Source organism: Lepidochelys kempii, chromosome 11 (genome assembly GCF_965140285.1).
Source record: "Lepidochelys kempii isolate rLepKem1 chromosome 11, rLepKem1.hap1, whole genome shotgun sequence".
Taxonomy (NCBI): Eukaryota; Metazoa; Chordata; order Testudines; family Cheloniidae; genus Lepidochelys; species Lepidochelys kempii.
The window spans coordinates 34,478,377-34,496,395 of NC_136390.1; the positions used below are offsets into that span (position 1 = coordinate 34,478,377).

An 18,019-nucleotide genomic window follows, 5' to 3' on the forward strand; every position below is an offset into this window, starting at 1 on the left:
CCAGGCTGGCCAGCACCATCTGTGATTTCGGGAGCGTGTGATAAATGAAGGATGGGGGTAGCTTCCTTTTATGGACACCCAGCCAGCCAGTTAGCTATAAAGTGCCTCTTGGTGGCTGTTCTCTGCTTGCTTTACCTGTAAAGGGTTAACAGAGTTCCCCAGGTAATGGAAAAGGAGTGGGCACCTGACCAAAAGAGCCAATGGGAGGAATAGAACTTTTTAAAATGGGGACATTTTTTTCCCTTTGTTCGTGTGTTGTGTCCCTCTGGGAAAGAGGGGAACAGAGGGAGGCAGGAATGCTGTGTAAGGCTTGAACCAGGTGTAAAAATTCATCTTCCATACCCAGAAGAAATTATTGGACAGGGCATGTTCAAATAGACGCGATTAGGGGTTTGTTTTTTTAAAATTATTTTGGCTTGTGGATCTCCTCAGTGCTAACCTTATATGCTTTTGTTTGCTTGTAAACTTTAAGCTGAACCCCCAAGAAAGCTATTTTGGGTGCTTAATTTTTGTAATTGTTTCCTTAAGATCTAGCAAAAAGCCTAAGTTCCAGATGTATTTTTTTCCTTTTTGTTTTTAATAAAATGTACCTTTTTAAAGAACAGGATTGGATTTTCGGTGTCCTAAGAGGTTTGTGCACGTTATTTGATTAGCTGGTAGCCACAGCTAATTTCCTTTGTTTTCTTTCTCAGCTCTTCCCGGGGCATGGGGGGGGGCGGGGAGGGTGTGTGTGTGTGTGTGAAAAGGCTAGAAGGGTACCCCACAGGGAGGAATTCCCAAGTGCTCCTTCCTGGATTCAAAGGGTTTTTTTGCATTTGGGTGGTGGCAGCGTTTACCAAGCCAAGGTCAGAGAGAAGCTATAATCTTGTACGTGAGAGGGGCAAGCCTGGAGTGGCAAGTATTAATTTTTAGAATCCTTGCAGGCCCCTACCTTCTGCACTCAAAGTGACAGAGTGGGGATTCAGCCTTGACAGTAGGTGTTCCATGCCCATTTCTATAAATGTAAACGTTACCAAGATGGAGCCATCTTACTGATTCAAAAACAAGAATGAGGGACAATGGCGGGACTTGGCCAGAAATGTTTGAAATACCTGATGCCATTTCATGCAATGTAGAAAATTAAAACCATTCCAAAGATAGGGTTTTGTATAGAATCTTACGTTTTGTGCTCCCTGAGGGGAGAAAGAGCTGGAGGCAGTGGGTCTTCCTCCCTCATTGCCACTTGAAGGGTGGACTGATCTTTCCCCCATTACTGGAGAATGGATGTCTCCTAGCTGTGATACTATGACTTCCCTCATCACGTTTTGCTGATCCATCTACTGGCAAGAGGCTGGGAGCCCCAGAAACTTCTTATCCAAGCACCATCCCCTTCAGCAGCTCCCACTTCAGAGTCCTCTGCCTGGGGAGACCTCCTCTGCTACATGCAAAGGGAGAGCTCCTCCCCTTATCCCTCTCCTGGCTTGTGAAAGGAGAAGCAGCTGTACTCCTCTGAGCTGTCCCTGGCCTGTGTATTACAGTTCATCCCACTGCATGATTGTGGAAACCTATAGTATGAAATGAATTCGCTAAACTCTGCCTTTCTCATTTACTTTAATTTAATTCTTAATTTAAATCAGACTATTTTTAATCTACAAAAGTATTTGTGGTTTTGCTAGAAATTGTGCTGATTTGTACTTGGTAATAGGCATTAACATTCAGCAGATGGTTGCTTCGTTATGATAAAGCAGAAACAATGAACTCTTACAGCACAAAAAGGTGAAGGTAGACAGTATTTACTCATTGTTCAGCATCTCTGTTTCATTTCAGTGATTCTGAGCAGAGAATGCTACTGGGCCTGATTCAGAGCTCACTGAGGGTCTAGTCCTGGGAAGTATGAAACCACCACCACATCTCCTGATTGCCGTTGGAGTTGAGGATGCCCCACACCTTTCAGGGTTGGGTTCTTTCACCGCTGATGTAAAACTAGAATGAGCAAGAGGATGTGCTAAAGGCCTGATTCTCTTCTCACTTGCAACAGTGTAAATTAGTAAGTTAAATTTGATTTCCGTACACACAAATAAAATCATGACTAACCCAATGGCGTAAGGGGAGGAGACTCTTGTGTTTATCTACTGGCTAGATATGACTAAAGCTGCCATGAATCAAGATATAAAATCTGTGAGGGCACTACTATAAACTCTGACCTGCCAGAACCAGTGCTTGTACTTGAGAGGGACAATCGCCATTGCCTCAGTCCTTAGCATTTCTAGAGCCTTAGTTTCAGTTGGGTTATAGTTTAAATTATATATGCCCACCCACTAACTTGCCTGTGTCTCTGCTTTTTCAGAACTCAGCAGAGTTCCCCTCCAAGGGGATTTCTACTTTAAAGCTTCATTTAGGATTAGAAAATCACATGACCACCTTTAGATATTTAAAAACAGGAATAAAAAAGGTCAGTTATTTCTAAAACAAACACACTATTTGAAGCAGTATAATATTTTAATAAAATTAAATCTAAGTATTGACAAAGCATTATGCATATACAGTACATACTGTATTTAAAGCCTATGGACCTGAACTCAATTTATTCTAGTGTAGTCAGCTTTGGACACAAGATTACCTGTTTTGTAATAAGAAAGTTTACAACTGTACTTTAAAGTGATTTTACATATGTACATATGTATATGTACATATATTTATACTCACATACATGTGTAGATATATACACACATATTTGTATGTATATACATATACATTACATATACGTATATATGTATACATGTACAAATGCACATAGGTGTGTGTGTGTGTATGTATGTGTGTATATATATATATATATATTCTCTAGCTCTCTATGGAGGGACCAGTAGGTAAAAAGAGATATCACAAACAACAATTATGATAATTATAAAAAAAAACCATGTAAAATATTTTAATTATACAGCTTGTTAGTAGTTCGCACTGAACAAAAGGAACGCAGTCTTCTGTATTACATAGAAATTATATTTATTGCATTTGATAATGTTTGGGTGACAGATGAGAACTACCTGCCTGTTTATGATAGCCAACTTTTTAGTCATGATGAGCATAAAAATAAAAAGCCCAAAATATTAAAAACCTAAATTATTCAGTTAGCGTGGTCTTGTAGATGCAATCAGTGACGATACTTTCCCATTGTATAGTATTGTTGTTCTATCTGTAAAAATAGTGACCTCGTTCAATTCACTTTGAAGCGGCTGCTTTCTGTACTATATCTTCATGTTTTAGAACCTGATAGACATTGTTCTCTTATTCTTTCTCTAAGCAGCAGAATGATGACCATTGACTGTAAAACGCTCAATACAAGAAGGATAATTGTATCTTTTCAAATGTGAGTTGGAAGAAGGTTTCGGCTTGAACTAGAATAGCTCAGTGAATATGAGTTATGACCGTGTGGATTATCATCATCATCACCTGGTCTCTTATTTGCTTTGAAGGCATATCCACAATAAAGTACCATTTCAGTGAAATCAGTAAATGGTAATTTCCATGCAACATAAATTGTAATTTCAGAACATGCATGTGTTTTAAAAAAATTAAAAAATATAAGGTGCCTTGAGAATGCTGGCAGTTTTACATTTGGAACATACATTTTATATGTATATATTTACATTGTAACTGCTCAACTTTACCTTACAAGCTTCAAATTTAGGAAAATATACAGTACTTTTGCATATAATGGTATATCCTTGTAGCCCCTGAGTCAAGTATAGAGGATTTAAATACAAAAAAAAAAAAAAGGGGGGGGTGGGTGGGGAGACAGCCATTAAAAGCACTTACATTTTATGTGAAGTAATAGTATAAAAGGATTATTTCCCAGGAAGACCAGGATCAGAAACATGCCTATGTAGACCCAAGATTCCTATAGTGTTTAGGGAAGAATCTGGCAAGGAAGGATGCCTAATGGAATGGAGATAAGTTTTACAATGCCGTGGGTGAAACTCTAAAGACCGGTCATGTTCTTGTTCTAAAAAAGAAGCCAAATTGTCTTCTGAGGCTGTGTTAAGATGCACTCCACTTGAGAGGGATTCTTTGGATTTAAGTTTTGATTTTTCAAGGTCTAGAAATTCAGGACACTGAGAGAAAGGAAAAAAAATAAGGTGACAATATATTTAAAACAGTCTCATGGGTACTCCTGTTTCTACTGAAAATGAACAAAATCCAAAACAAAAACCAAACCAAACCATTCTTTGCAAACCGAGTCTGAAACATGAGCAGAGAAATCAATGATTTTCACTAAATACTGTGTTTGATTAATTGTAGTTGAATGCAAATCTGCCCAGGATTTATTTGGAGGAGAAACCAGGGAATCCCCCCGTTCTTCCTCAGGCTAGCTGTTCCTGGTTCTATATCTTAAGAAAATTTTCAGTTAGAGACTGAACTGTCTTGAGATGGACCAACACTGAGCTCCTGGGTCTGAATACCTCTGAAATCTGGGGCAGTTCAGAATCAAAATCTGTGACTGTATCAAATTCCTAACTTTGGGGCAGTGTGGATCTGGATACAGATCCAAACACTGGGTTATTCTGTATCTTTTAAGTCAGAGTCTGTGATAGAAAGTGTGCAGAGATGCCCTGGTGGCAGCTCTCTGGCACATGTACATTACCTCCAGGAGTGCTGAGGAAGTGTAATCCTCCCCCACCCACTTAGGCAGCATACACTCCTGGATACATCAGTTGAGTTTCTGCATAGTCAGTGCAAACAAGATGTGGCTCAAGGCTTTAAGGACTTGGACAGTGGCAAGCCTTGGGTCAAGACTGGAGATTTCTTGAGTCCTTGTACATGGTCCCCTGCAGGGCTAACCACAATCTAGCCTTTTGTGACTTGGGGCTGTCTCTTATTCCCCCCTTCCTCTATATTTTTCTGTGGGGTCCACAACCACTGCTAAATGCATGGTGATGACAAAATTTGTAGCTTTGAGACCTATATTTGGCTTCTACACAGTAGGAAATTTGACCTTTTGAGATTTTCTTCCAAAATAATATAACTAGATGAATCCTGTGGAGACATTTAGCCAAGTTACAATTTCCTGTTCAGAAAACTACAAAACAAATGCTCAGTCTTCCAGCAATAGGTAACAACGTTAATTAATCACTATAGTTGATTCTGGGCACATCCATACCTGTGATGAAGGACTGAAGCTTCTATCTGTTTTAATAGATACTACAGGATGAAGGCTTTGCATCACCTGGATAGCTGGCTGTTGATATTCTGCACTTGAAGTCACTATACTATATGCAGGTGGAATGAGTGTTGACTGCCTCTGCAGTAGTTGCAGAATGGTTTGAATGTCAGCAGTCATTTGGGATTCAAGCCTAGGGAAGTAATATGAAATCAATTAACACATGGTCATGGATGATTATGTTTTAACACACCAATTACAAATGCATTCAAGAGGGATCTGCAGCTTATTAACAAAGCAAGCCATTATGTGTAACGCAGGGGTTCTCAGACTTTTGTACTGGTGACCCATTTCACATACCAAGCCTCTGAGTGCAACTCCCCCTTATATATTAAAAACACTTTTTTATATATTTAACACCATTATAAATGCTGGAGGCAAAGCGGGGCTTGGGGTGGAGGCTGACAACTCGTGACCCCCCATGTAATAACCTTGCGGCCCCCTGAGGGGTCCCAACCTCCAGTTTGAGAACCCCTAGTGTAACGGTATTATAATGTTTTGAATAGGAAAGAACAGAAGGGGGAGCACTGAGCCATTCCATGGCTAGCAGCTTGCTCTCTCATACAGAATATACATTCTAAAGTTTGTTCCAGACCTTAGTTAGAGTTTAATTTAAGAATAGTACATTACTATCATTTCTGTTTGCAATTGATATGAATATTGGGGACAAGATTCTCAGCTGACATAAACTAGCATAGCCCCCATTGATTTAACTGGAGCTGTGTTGATTTATCCAGGATGAGGATCTGGTCCAGGATTTCTAAAGCAACAGAAAACTCTGACAGTCCCAAAGCTACTTCTAAGGGGATACAACACAACAAGGCAGCATAATTTATGTTTTCCCACAGCAGGAAACTGTGGGCAATCTGCTTGTTTTAAGTAAAGGTCTTGAAAACAGTCATCTCTTTAGGTGCATGGTTAGGGTTTCCAGATAGCAACTGTGAAAAAACAGGATGGGGGTGGGGGTAATAGGCGCCTATATAAGAATAAGTCCCAAAAAACGGGACTGTCCCTTTAAAAATGGGACATCTGGTCACCCTATCATGATGAATTATTAGAATTTAAAGTAGGATTCAGAGGTGGGGGGAGGAAGAACTGATCTGAAGCTCTGTTCAAAATTCAGAACTAAACTCGACATAGTCGATGTTCAAAAGTGGTATATTTATTGATTGTTTGACTGATTGACTAACTCTTCATGATTTGGTGGATAAATCCTGAAAGTTTAAATAAACCTTGGTGTAAGTCACAACATTTGAGTCTGATTGTCTTCTCCACACTTCCCTTGCCATGGCCAGGGAAATGATTTTCAAGTTGTCTTGCAACATAATTCACGGACTCAGCAATGGGTAATAATGCCTCTTGTGCCTCCCAGCTGCTAGGAGGCCGCACAATGTGTTATCACGGATTGTAATCTGGATATAAATCCTCCTGTATGGGAACTCATCTCCTGACAGAATCATTTTAACTGTAAACAAATTTTTATGTTAACCGCCCTCCGTGTTGTGAATGTCCCAACTACAGCTCTGCAGTGCTCCAGCAGATTTTTGCTGTGCACTTAAGCCCTAAACTTGCACCTGACCTCCGTCCCCTAATGGACGCTGAAGATGCCTTTGCTCCTCACATAGATATTAAAGGAAACATTGCTCCAAGGTCAGCTGTTGTTGCCAGTGATTCTGTGGCATCAGCTTTTATAAAAGCAACCTAATACACGGCTCAAGCCCTGGGGTTATACCCATTCATGTCATATTCATCCCCTCGCCATCCAGAGAGCATGTCTGCTAAAACTATGTTGTAATTCCTTTTTGAACAGAAGATGTGCAAGAATTTGAGAACTTGGTTGATAATTTTGCCCTCTTGTACCTCTCTGCCGCTGCTCCCCCTACCTTTTTAAAAATTATCTCTAGAATGGCCCTCCTCTCGGTTCCCCACCACTCCAAATTGGAGAGTTCTAATTTCTTCTACTCTTCATTCTTTCTCACTTGACCATTTTACACCACCCCACAAAAAATAGCCAAGCAAACCAACCCTTAAAAAACAACCATATTATGGCTGGGCATAAAAGCAGCAGAAAGATAGTGATAGGTTGTCACTGGTCTTTTCCAGCTTGTATAAAACTCTATACCAGTCTACCATGTACCCCCAGTTTAGCATCATATCAGGGGCACAGCTGAGGGTAGGAGGAGGCAGGGAGGTGTGCGCAGGGCACTTTGCTCTCTGACTTTTCTGGGCCACCAGAATAGTTGTTCAAAGCTGGCATAAATTAGAGTAGTCCCTTGCAGCTGATCTGGCCTGTGTGAGGGACTAACCAGGCCCAGAATCCAGGAGGCACAAAGGTACCTTAAAAAGCACCAAAAGAATTAATAAATGAAGTGGGATGTGGATAAAAATCCAGAAAAAGAAATAAATAAAACTAAAATCTCAGCAGTTCATCAGAAAACTCCGCTCCCCCCTTCCCAATCTTTGTCTATGGCATCAATAAACCTAATACCAGCCCTGAACAATAGCTCTAGATATATTTAGGATTTCAAGAAAAGGAAAGAATAATAAGCAAGACATTATTATGTATAAGTCCTCATATGCTGTGATGGGAGCCCTGTAAGTGCCTACTTACATTAGACAGGTAGATAAATACCTGCATAGTTCTACTTCATTCATGATTTATAGGAATTGCAACTTACATGTTAAAACATGTATCCTGTAACATATAGTATGTCACTAGAGATGAGAATACTGAAGTTTGATTGGTTCACAGAATGCAAAGGGGGCAAGATGTCCTTATACTGGCTTTCAATTGCTTTTTAAAATGTACAAGGCAGTGTGCCAATGAAGATATACTAAAGTATAATTAAGACTGAATTTGTGTCATGGTAAATTTCGGGTTAAATTTGCTTGTCATAGCAAAAATGTTGAAAATAATGGAATGCTGGGGAAAATAATAAAAAGTCACAGACCAACTTCAAATGAACTGAAATTACATGGCAAATGACAGTATAAATTATAGTGTATGATCAGAATACCTTCACCATATTTTTAAGATTCCATAAGCTATTCTGTTTAGCCACCAACTATGTATGTTAGACACCAATAGGGAGGGGAAGAAGGAAGATGAGCTGTATTAGCAAAGGTAACTTACGTATGCGTTATTTTGACAAAGAAAATGACTGTTTTCTATTGTAGTAGGTGTGTTTTGCACTTGTGATTCTCTCATGGCTGTTTATTATAGAGACAGCTGCAAAAGGAGGTTTACACATCAAAAAGTGAAGATGCCTACAATACAAATGCCGCTTTTGCGAGGAAGGCAGCTGGTTTGCTCAGTACATCCCCAGGGAAGCACAGCACCTCCCATTTTATGGGCACAGGAACTGTGTGTAGAAAGCCAGGATCTGCTTTTGGAGGAAAAGTTCAGGAGAAAGAGGGATGACGAGAGAGTTAAAACCCTGCACCTACCCATCCCAGAATGAGATTTTCAAAGGGCTTAAGGGCCAGATTTGTATTTTGGCACTTAAAGATGCAGGTGGTTGTCTAGTCACATTTGTGATTTCTGCGATTCACCTATCTGCATCTTTAGGAGCCTTAATACTTTAAAAAATCTGGCCCTAAGTGACTTAGAAGCACAAGTGCCATTGACTCGCAATGGGATTTGTACTTATGATTCATTTAGGTGCTTATGAAAATCCCCCACCAAATTCATCCTTGTTGTGACTCCATTGATATCAATGGTGTTATCAACCCAATCTGATCCTGTCACATAATTGCTTTTACCTGTTGAGTTGTTCTTGAAGTAAATCTAGCCGGTGCTCCACTTCCCCATAGGTCAGCTCACTTTCAGTTTCACAGATGCCCCATGTAACATGAGGTAATGCTGACTGTCTGGAGATCTCCTGGTGCCCCTTGGTGTTTTCCCACTCCCAGTTTCTTTTATCACTGATGTCTGCCAAAAAACAAACCTCTTGAAGTATAAACGTACAGATCCACTAAGAATAGACATGTATTTGAATTTATGGAATGCATGGCATGACTGAGTTAGAGTTACAGTCTCTACACTTAATTTTTAGGAGCTAGCAGTCTGTTCAGCCAAGAATCCCATAAACCAGTGTTTCACAAACCTTTGAAAGTTAAGCCCTCCCTCTTTAGGGAAATTAAACCAATCACAGCTCTGTCTTGCAATTCCTTCTTATGTTGTTAAAGGCCAACATCTTAGTTTGTACATTCTTCCATGCTTGCCCCAGCAGTCCTTGGTGCACCCTTTATTCACAGTCTTTGGGAAATGCTGGAGTAGAACACCATCATATACTCCATCTCCTTTTGTACATACTTTGATGAGCTGTGTAATCATCAACAATGTTGACATTTGAAGAATTATAACTGGCATTAATGTTAGCACCCTTTGAAAAGGGTGAGGCAGGTCACTCCTCAGAGCTACGAATTCAGACTCTCTTCAAACCCAGGCAGATGACTCCATCCTCATCAGTTACACTCATTTCACATTTTCAAGGTTTTCTTTGCAACCATATCAGCTAGAGACTTACCTATAAGAAAGAAGGGCCTCTGGAGGACAGTAGAGAGACCTGTCCAAATGCCCCAAGCTAATCCTTTTACCTGATTTTACATATTCCACAGGAAAGAAAGGAAGTCCCTCCCAAGGTTAGATACAATGGTTAAAGTAGATTGAATCAGGAAGGGGAGCTCTCACCCACTAAACCAAAAAGGAGGAAGAGTTCTTCCTCTCCTTTTAGCAGAGAAGGGGGAGATGAGCTTTATTGGACTAATGGATCTTGGGGATCTGTGGGGTCCCAGGGTTTCCTAGGGCTACAGTGAATCTGTGAATGTCATAGGGTAGGCACTGATAATATGAATAGGGCTGAAGTAGGAGGAGGAGATTTCACCTTGGCTTCATGGTTGCTCCTTCAGCTTCTCTGACCACTCACTACATGCCCCCAGGAGAAAGGGAATGGGTGAGAATTGTGTAATTTTGACTCAGCTAGCATACATGGTACAATTTCCAGTTGTCTGAGGAAACTGGAGAGCTTTCCGGGAGGAGCAGAGAGCAAAATTCTGACAGATTCAGACCCAGCATAATCTTAATCCATATCTGTTTGTAGAATGTTTGCAGGAAATTGGAAAACCAACGCACTAATTATAGACAATGAATTTCAGGAATGAAATGCAAACAATAAATGCTGTTTGTTTACACTTCTTATTTACTGTGCTATAAAATCCCTTAGATTTTACATATATATCATCCACTAAAATCACATATTTTCTTGTAGCTGGTCTTGGTGTCTCTGGCTCAGCCCTGGGTTGAATGACAAGTGTTTGTGTCCTGGACAAATGTTTGTGGAGTATCTAGACTAATGTTTACAATCCAATTGCCAATTAACTTGAGTTCAAAACAGGGCCATAATAAACTCTAATCTAGACATATTCTTCAGGGATAAGTCACTCCCCTTGTTCTGTGCATCTTCTTAGGTAGTCCCACATGTATGAACACAAAAGCGATAGGGTAGCCAGGAGACAGTCAGAACATTACTACTCAGCATGGCCTTGGAAGAATGAAGGATTGTTCTCAAGATATGAACTAAATATAAATATATGGCCTAGTTAATCTAAACAGTTCAAGAATGAAATCCTATGACCTGAATAAAGGCCACGGGAGGCCCCAAATGGTGGAAAATGTCATTGTTCTGCAGTGGGGGGTGGAAGGGGGTAGCATCAGCTACATAGAAGCTACCCTTGTGCTGTTAAGAGAGGCTCAGGATTGAAATAAAATGAGTGCTGCAAGTCAGGATTACACTGGCAACATTTAGACTGCCTGTCCCACACTATCCAATTCAGGGTTAATAATCCCTTCCTTTCATGGACAGTACATCAATTGCTAACATTTAAAACAAAAAATAAAATAAGGACTAGACTAAAAATATATCTTTCGTAATGGTAATAAGTTATGGAAGCTTATACAGAAGTTCATTTATATGTATATTTACAAGATTTATACTTATAGACTCATATTAGATTTACAACTGCCTTTAGAGATCATGAAATCAATTTCTAATTGATATCAGGAATGAGAATTTAATTTAAAACCAATCTGACTTTTTATAGAAGCTATAAGAAAGGTGATCAGCTTTCAAATACAAATACTAAAAATGCAGAATTACAGAGATACCTATTCACCCCATCGAAATGTTGGTTTGTATGTGGTCTTAATCAAAATGTACACCCTTTAGACTTGCTAAATTTAGCTCTGAGTAAAATCTGTACTAGGTTGCCTTGGCAAACGTTGCTATAGCTTCAAGGACATATTTCTGGCTACTGGCAGGGGCAAGGTAAGCTTTCAAACAGCAATATGTACAAAACATGTTTATATCAGCATTTGACCTTACCCTGAGAAGACCAGATGTCACATAATTTGGCCTTTGGACTATCAAAAATATGTTATTCTGCTGGATTAGTTTTTAGAATAATTTAAAATACTCTTTTAGAAACCTAAAGTTGATCCTGAATTTGTGTGGCTAAATTTATTGTATCAGGAAATAAATTGTTGAGGAATAAAGCAATAAGCACTAAACACAGAAGTAGTCCTTTAAAACAGAAGCACCTGTAAATGCATCTTCAGAAACAAAACCTTTAACATTGTGTAAATAGACTTTTCATTAGTTCACCCTATCACAGAAAATTAAGGCTTTAAAGAAAGATAAAAAGAATGTTTGATGAGATGATATAAAACAATCATATTAAGTTAACGGAGATTGCTTAATCACTGTAAACCATATGCCATATATTAAGAACCAAATTCTGCTCTTCTTACTCAAGCGAATTTCCCACTGAAGTCAAGATGTGTTCCTGTGTGATATTTCATCACTTTTAATTAAGTAATATTACAGAATTAGATAACGTTTTTCAATCTCATTGTTATGCATTGCTTCAACACTATTTTAAATGTTCAATAGTATAAAATATGAAGAAAATAGGTGAAGCTGGCAAAAGTTTTTGAGCAAAACTTTTTTGTGTGTGTGCAAAAAATGGAAATTTGATGACATCAAAATATTTCATGAATTCATGTCAATTTCACCAAATTGTTTAAGTCAAAAACAAACCAATACTTTTTGGAAAAAAATCAAAATGTTTTTTCAACATTTTCTAAATGAAATATTTATTTATCCCCTTTATCTACACTGGGTTTGTGAAACTCAGATTTAGTATCCCTATCTAGCTCTCTATTTTGGGTTTTATACAGCCACCCAACACTGTAGCATGATGGGCAGTCAACTTTTTTCACTCCAATCTCCATCTGATGGACTCACCACAACTGTGAATCCTGTGGCCTTGTTTACAATAGTGAAAGCCATCATTAACTAAGGGAAAATTTAATCCAGAGACAGTAAGGCCCAACTTTTCAAAGGTACCCATTTATTTTCGGTATCCAAAAATTAGAGGCATCCAACATTATGAAATGAAATGAAAATGTTGGCTTAAATGACTTGTCCAAGATGATTCAGGAAGACATTTGCAAAGCCTAGACTAAAATTTAAGAGCTCCTGGATTCCAATCTCATGCCAAACCATAGTGCCTCTCAAGGGAAATGGTTCTTTGAACATTCCACATTTGACATGAAAGAAGATTATTTTGTCAATGTTTCATGAAACCCTTAAAAGGTAAATTAATGTATTTGTCAATGGAAGCATTCTGAAGAGGTTTTTTTTCTCTCCCACTGATCATCAGAGCAAAAATGAATAGGCCATCTTTACAAAATAGCAACATGGAATAGATTACCTCTGCAAGAATGGCTTCTTTTGTCCATATGGATCCTTTCTGTTGCACGCACCACTTCTTCGAAGTCCAGCACTGTAGTTTTCCCTGTCATTGACGGGTAATTGATTATTTCAGAGAAGAGAGGTTTCTGCTCATCTTCAATGGATGACACCAAAGATGATGACTCACTTTTCTTCTCTTCAAAGTGTTTCTTGGTACACTGATAATGTCTAGTGTTATCCATGGAGTCTTCAGGATCATTCTGATTGTTTTCTTTGCCACAGCCTGTCAAATAGAAATAATTGTATGCAATAATATGCAGTGCATGAGATCTTATTCCAGTTTATTCTGGACCTCAGGCCGAGCCGGCCCTAGGCATAAGCAGACTAAGCAATTGCTTAGGGCCCCAAGCAGCTCAAGGCCTCCCGTATTAATTATCAGTATGTGTTGTGTGTGGAGGGGCCCAAAATATTCCTTCTTAGGACCCCAATGGGCTAGCACCGGCACTGACCTCAGGGGCAGAGTAGAAGTTATATCAATTAGCAAGTTTACTCTCTGTTAGGGAGAACATAACTTTAAGGCCTCTTCTATTAAGGACCACAGTAGTGATGTTCCTTCTGATGCAGGTTCTGCCATTCTTTTATATAACAATCTCAGGTATTTGTGCTGGAGCCCTCTCAGTCTACAAGAGAAGGGAGCTGCCAGGAGGCATTCTCTCTGAGAGCACCTCAACCTTGCAATCTATTGCTTTCAACTTGGTTGGAAATAGCCCCAGTCTGTTGACAATTAAGGTTCACTGCAAGGCCCATCTATTTACCAGGTTTTTGGGGAGCGAGGTACATGACAAGGGCTGATGTGGTGCATGTGGTAAGGTGGGTATTGGTCAAGTCTTGAATTTATCTTTGAATATTTTTAGGTGCAGCTACTGGTTCAATACTTTTCTGGGGCTGTATTTTTGATTTCTGGCAGTTACAGCAATGTATTACAAATTGAAACAAATAAAATAAGGACAAGAAACCAACAGTGATCATCTGGTGAGCATGGAGGCCTCTTGAACTGCCTTTAGAGCAACACTTAAAGTGTGTTTTATTGTATCATTTCAAATCCAATATTTGATCTTGCCTATTTTTAACTGAAATGTCAAGATAATTCCAGTTCTGAATGTTTATTTAGGACATATTTTAGCAGGGGAGTCTCAATTAGATATAAATACTGTAACTAGTTTGCATTAACTTCCTGGGGAGATAGCATGATTCCCCATCTGCTTTCAACTAATTACTAATCAACATAATTCTAGAGTGCATGTAATCCTCACAGCAATGGTTAATACCGAATTCTGTACATTCCCAGGGTTTCTTCTTTTCTAACACTATTTCCCGGTAATCATTCACAATGAAAGAGAACTGTGCGCGAGATCATACCCCAATCAACCTCCTCCTGCTCAGAACGTGAGGCTCTGTTGCCTTTGCAGCAGCATCTCCCTCTATTGCACTGACTCCATGAATTCAAAGATCTGCAAGTGGTGAGTGGTAGCTGGGGGCAAGGCCAAGTCTGATCCAGAACCTCCCCACCTGCATTCACTGGAGTCCTTGGGGAAAGTAATACAGCACTGAGCTGAATTAACTTTCTGTTGGTCCCATCTCCACAGTGAGGCTCCTCTTTTAACAAGGATCCCTGTCACCATCTAGAGAACATGGAAAGTGGTGCTATGGCACAGCACAGATGCAGGCGGGCTTGCATAGTGTGACTTGCAGGGGATCCTGCGAGATTTTGTGGGATGGCCCTATGGTCAGCAATTCCCATCCCCCCCCACCCTCCTGATGGAACAATGGAGGCTAAAGCTCCATGAGAAGATTCTTGCAGTGATTTCCTGTCCTCACTCTTGACCCACACATTTTCCTGGGGGAGTGGGTGATGGAACTCTGTTTTATTGCAGTCCTCCTACAGAGACAATGGGCTTAACTACTCAGTACTACACTGACTTGAAATGGAAACATTTACATGTTCACATATTTTGAACAATTTCGTATTCTCATGGGAATATGTGAATCAAAAATAGCAGTCATAGGCACTTTATAACAGAAAGATTGATCAATGAACTAGTTTGCAAAGAGAGGTCACTCAGAGATGGTCCTAACATAGACAGGAGAGATTGCATAATGGCTGAAGTGTGGGTAGAGGACTGATCTATCATATTTACAGAGTGCCAATCACTGTAATAGCTAGAGGCATAAAACCAAATTCTGCTTTCAGTTACACTGCTGTAAAACCAGAGTAATTCAGTTGACTCCACTTCAGTTAGTCTGGATTTATGTTGGTGTAGATGGCAGCATATTTTGATACAAAATATCTATACTTCTGGTGTAGTGGACACTTTGGCCCAAGTACAAAAGAATAGATGAAAGGGAGGTCCCTTCCAATGATATTATCTGGGTTCCAAATCTAAGGAAGATAATTTTTGCCCACTAGTTGATCAATTTCGTAATGTGTTCAGTGCCATTTCTGCATCTGCTAGTCCTCTTCCTGTATTCAGAAATTTTAACATTGTTGTTTCATTATGCGGTTACTCCAGAAAGGTTTTCATTTTAGGCTGGAAATGAAATCTTCACTGTAAGAAAATGTGGCAAAAACATTAGCACTGAGAATAATCCTATGATGTTGTATGACTAAAATATGAATTAAAAATGGAAATTGCATTTTTTATTTGGCTCTGAACTGTAGGAGCTAATGGAGTTCACAGGGCAATTCAGCTGAAATACATTACAAGCAGTCACTCTGTAATACTTTATTCAGATGGGGCACGATCATTTCTGCCTTTTCTAATGAATCCATGTTATTGGGTTGGAATGAATATTGCAGATGACAGGAATAGCTTTTTCTCTAGTTGGGCTTTTTCCGTGCAGGAATAAATTCCTTAAGTTCACTGTCCATTATACAGACTGGCAATTCCAAATAGGCTCTTCCCCTGACTTTCACTCCCCTGTTTGACTGCAAGGAAAGCTTGATTTCTGAAGTGATTATTATCTTCACAACAGAATCATCCTGCCTCCTCCATCTGCTTTCCAATGAGATGTGTTTCTCTTTTTGATTCAGACTGCTGGAAACAATTTTTCAGAGGCTGAATATTCTGTAACCTCCTGCTTTGCCAAACATCCTTTCAAACATAATTTGCACCATTTATGGGAATCATTTTAGTCTGTGATTTTTTTTATATGTCTGCCAAAGAGCACAAATGAACATGATGACACTGGAATTCCTGATTTATAGAGCAACAGTGTCTGACTTTTCAGCCTTGAAAATAACAAAGCCCTTGACTTCGAACTAACTATGGAAAGGACTGTATCCTCCGTCTCAGGGAGATGGGCAAGAAGAACTGGGGACATGATCAGGCCTTTGAAATGACTTCTTATTCCAGTAAGTTTCTGAGTCTTCCAGATGTGACAATTACCAGAGATCAAACATATTTTTCTTTTATTTTTTGTCATGCTAATTCAGTAGTAATAAAGTTTGGCTCAGTTCAATGAATGGCAGCCTATGTGAAATGGGATTTCTTTATCTCAATACTATTGCAAATGTTGATACTAATAAAAGTGGGATAGTAGTATATGACATGGGGAGCAACAGGTGCTTTTTTATTATTAGTGGAATTTGGTTAACTAGACTGTGGTTTACAGAATTGAACCAGCTATCTAGTCTGTTGCTTCAGAAGAAGGCAAAACTCTAATTCCTTTCTCCCACCTCCAAGTAAAAACCTTAGTGTGTCTAGACAAATTCAATTTTGTGTGGGAAGTGAGGTTACTACCTTCCTAACCCTTGCAGAAAACAATTTACACCACACATCATGAGACAGATTATCCTTATCATTAACCTTGCTTGTATAACTACAAACCTCATCATTGGACATGACATTTTCTAGCCCCCTTTATAAAATCCTGCCACATCATTTTAAACACCACCAGGAAAGTCACTCCTGAGGCATGGCACATTCCTGACTGAATGCTGTAAAACAGTCTACACATTTTCATTCATATTCCCAATGACGGTTTGGTTCAAACATCATTGTTCCCCTTTTAGTTGATAGTCACATATCTTCACACGAAGGGAATTTTGTTTGCAGGAATGTTGGTAGGATGGCTGGTTTCTGTATAGATAAATCCATTTATTCAGGTCTAAATATTGGAGATGATGGCAGAATTTTTGGAAGGCTCCACAATCCGTTGCTAATTTTCAGCACTCAGCAGCTGACCTTCCAGTGATCTGCTGCATACCATCCATTTCCTCATTGATTGTTTCCTACTATGACAACCCCATCACCGTTTCTTCCATATCATTCTCTAGGTTAATTCTATCTCTTTGCCTAGTGTGATCACAGTACATATATTTCATCTGTTCATTTCCAACATCAGAGTCTGCTTCTCTACAATAATATTTTTAACATAGGTATTCCTTTTTTGTCCATCCATGCGGTACACGAGAACCTTTGCCAGCATCATATTTCAAAACCTCTGAAACCCGCTTGTGATGGTGGTAGTTCTACTTCTATCGTGCAATCTTGGATTACGGAAACCAGAACTTTGCTCATGTGTGAAATCAGGGAGATGGTACAATAATTACTACACGTGGTTATGTCTCCCTTCTTTGGCAAGAACAGAAAAGTGCCCTTCGTTCAGCCCTCTGCCTAATTTCTAGTAATCTGTACGCCATTACAAATTTTCCACCTAAAATCAATACCGTGTTCACCAATCACTTCTAACAATTCTGCAGGCCTGTTATCTATCCCCGGGTGCTTTTTTTCCCAGGCTTTTTCTTTTTTCTTTTCCCAGGCTTCATTCTCTCTCTCACAAGACTGACAGCTCCAAACCTGTATTCTCTTTTCTGCCAGCCTGTATTATGAGTGGCTCCGGTGAGGCATACAGATTGGCACAGTAATCTCTTCACCTGTGTTTAGTATCATCACCCTCAGTCAGGAGTCTGCCATCATGATTTATTATTAAGTTTGATCACAGTGAAAAGCTTTTGGTAAGAAGTCTGACCACTGTGAATCTATCTTTTATATTATTACTCTCT

At 39.4% G+C, this 18,019-nt stretch overlaps 1 protein-coding gene across 9 annotated transcripts in view; it reads right to left on the reverse strand.

Annotated features, from left to right (window-relative positions):
• Positions 1–2,961: 2,961 nt before the first annotated feature.
• Positions 2,962–18,019, reverse strand: part of KCNH7 (potassium voltage-gated channel subfamily H member 7) — a 343,750-nt gene continuing 328,692 nt past the window's right edge. For all 9 annotated transcript variants that reach the window (XM_073305646.1, XM_073305643.1, XM_078847950.1 and 6 more), the window contains 4 exons: positions 12,974–13,237; positions 8,963–9,131; positions 5,141–5,333; positions 2,962–4,094 (listed from right to left, as the gene is read on the reverse strand). In XM_073305646.1, coding sequence (XP_073161747.1) covers positions 3,828–4,094; positions 5,141–5,333; positions 8,963–9,131; positions 12,974–13,237 — 893 coding nt within the window. In that variant the 3' untranslated portion in view covers positions 2,962–3,827. The remainder of the gene's footprint in view (positions 4,095–5,140; positions 5,334–8,962; positions 9,132–12,973; positions 13,238–18,019) is intronic.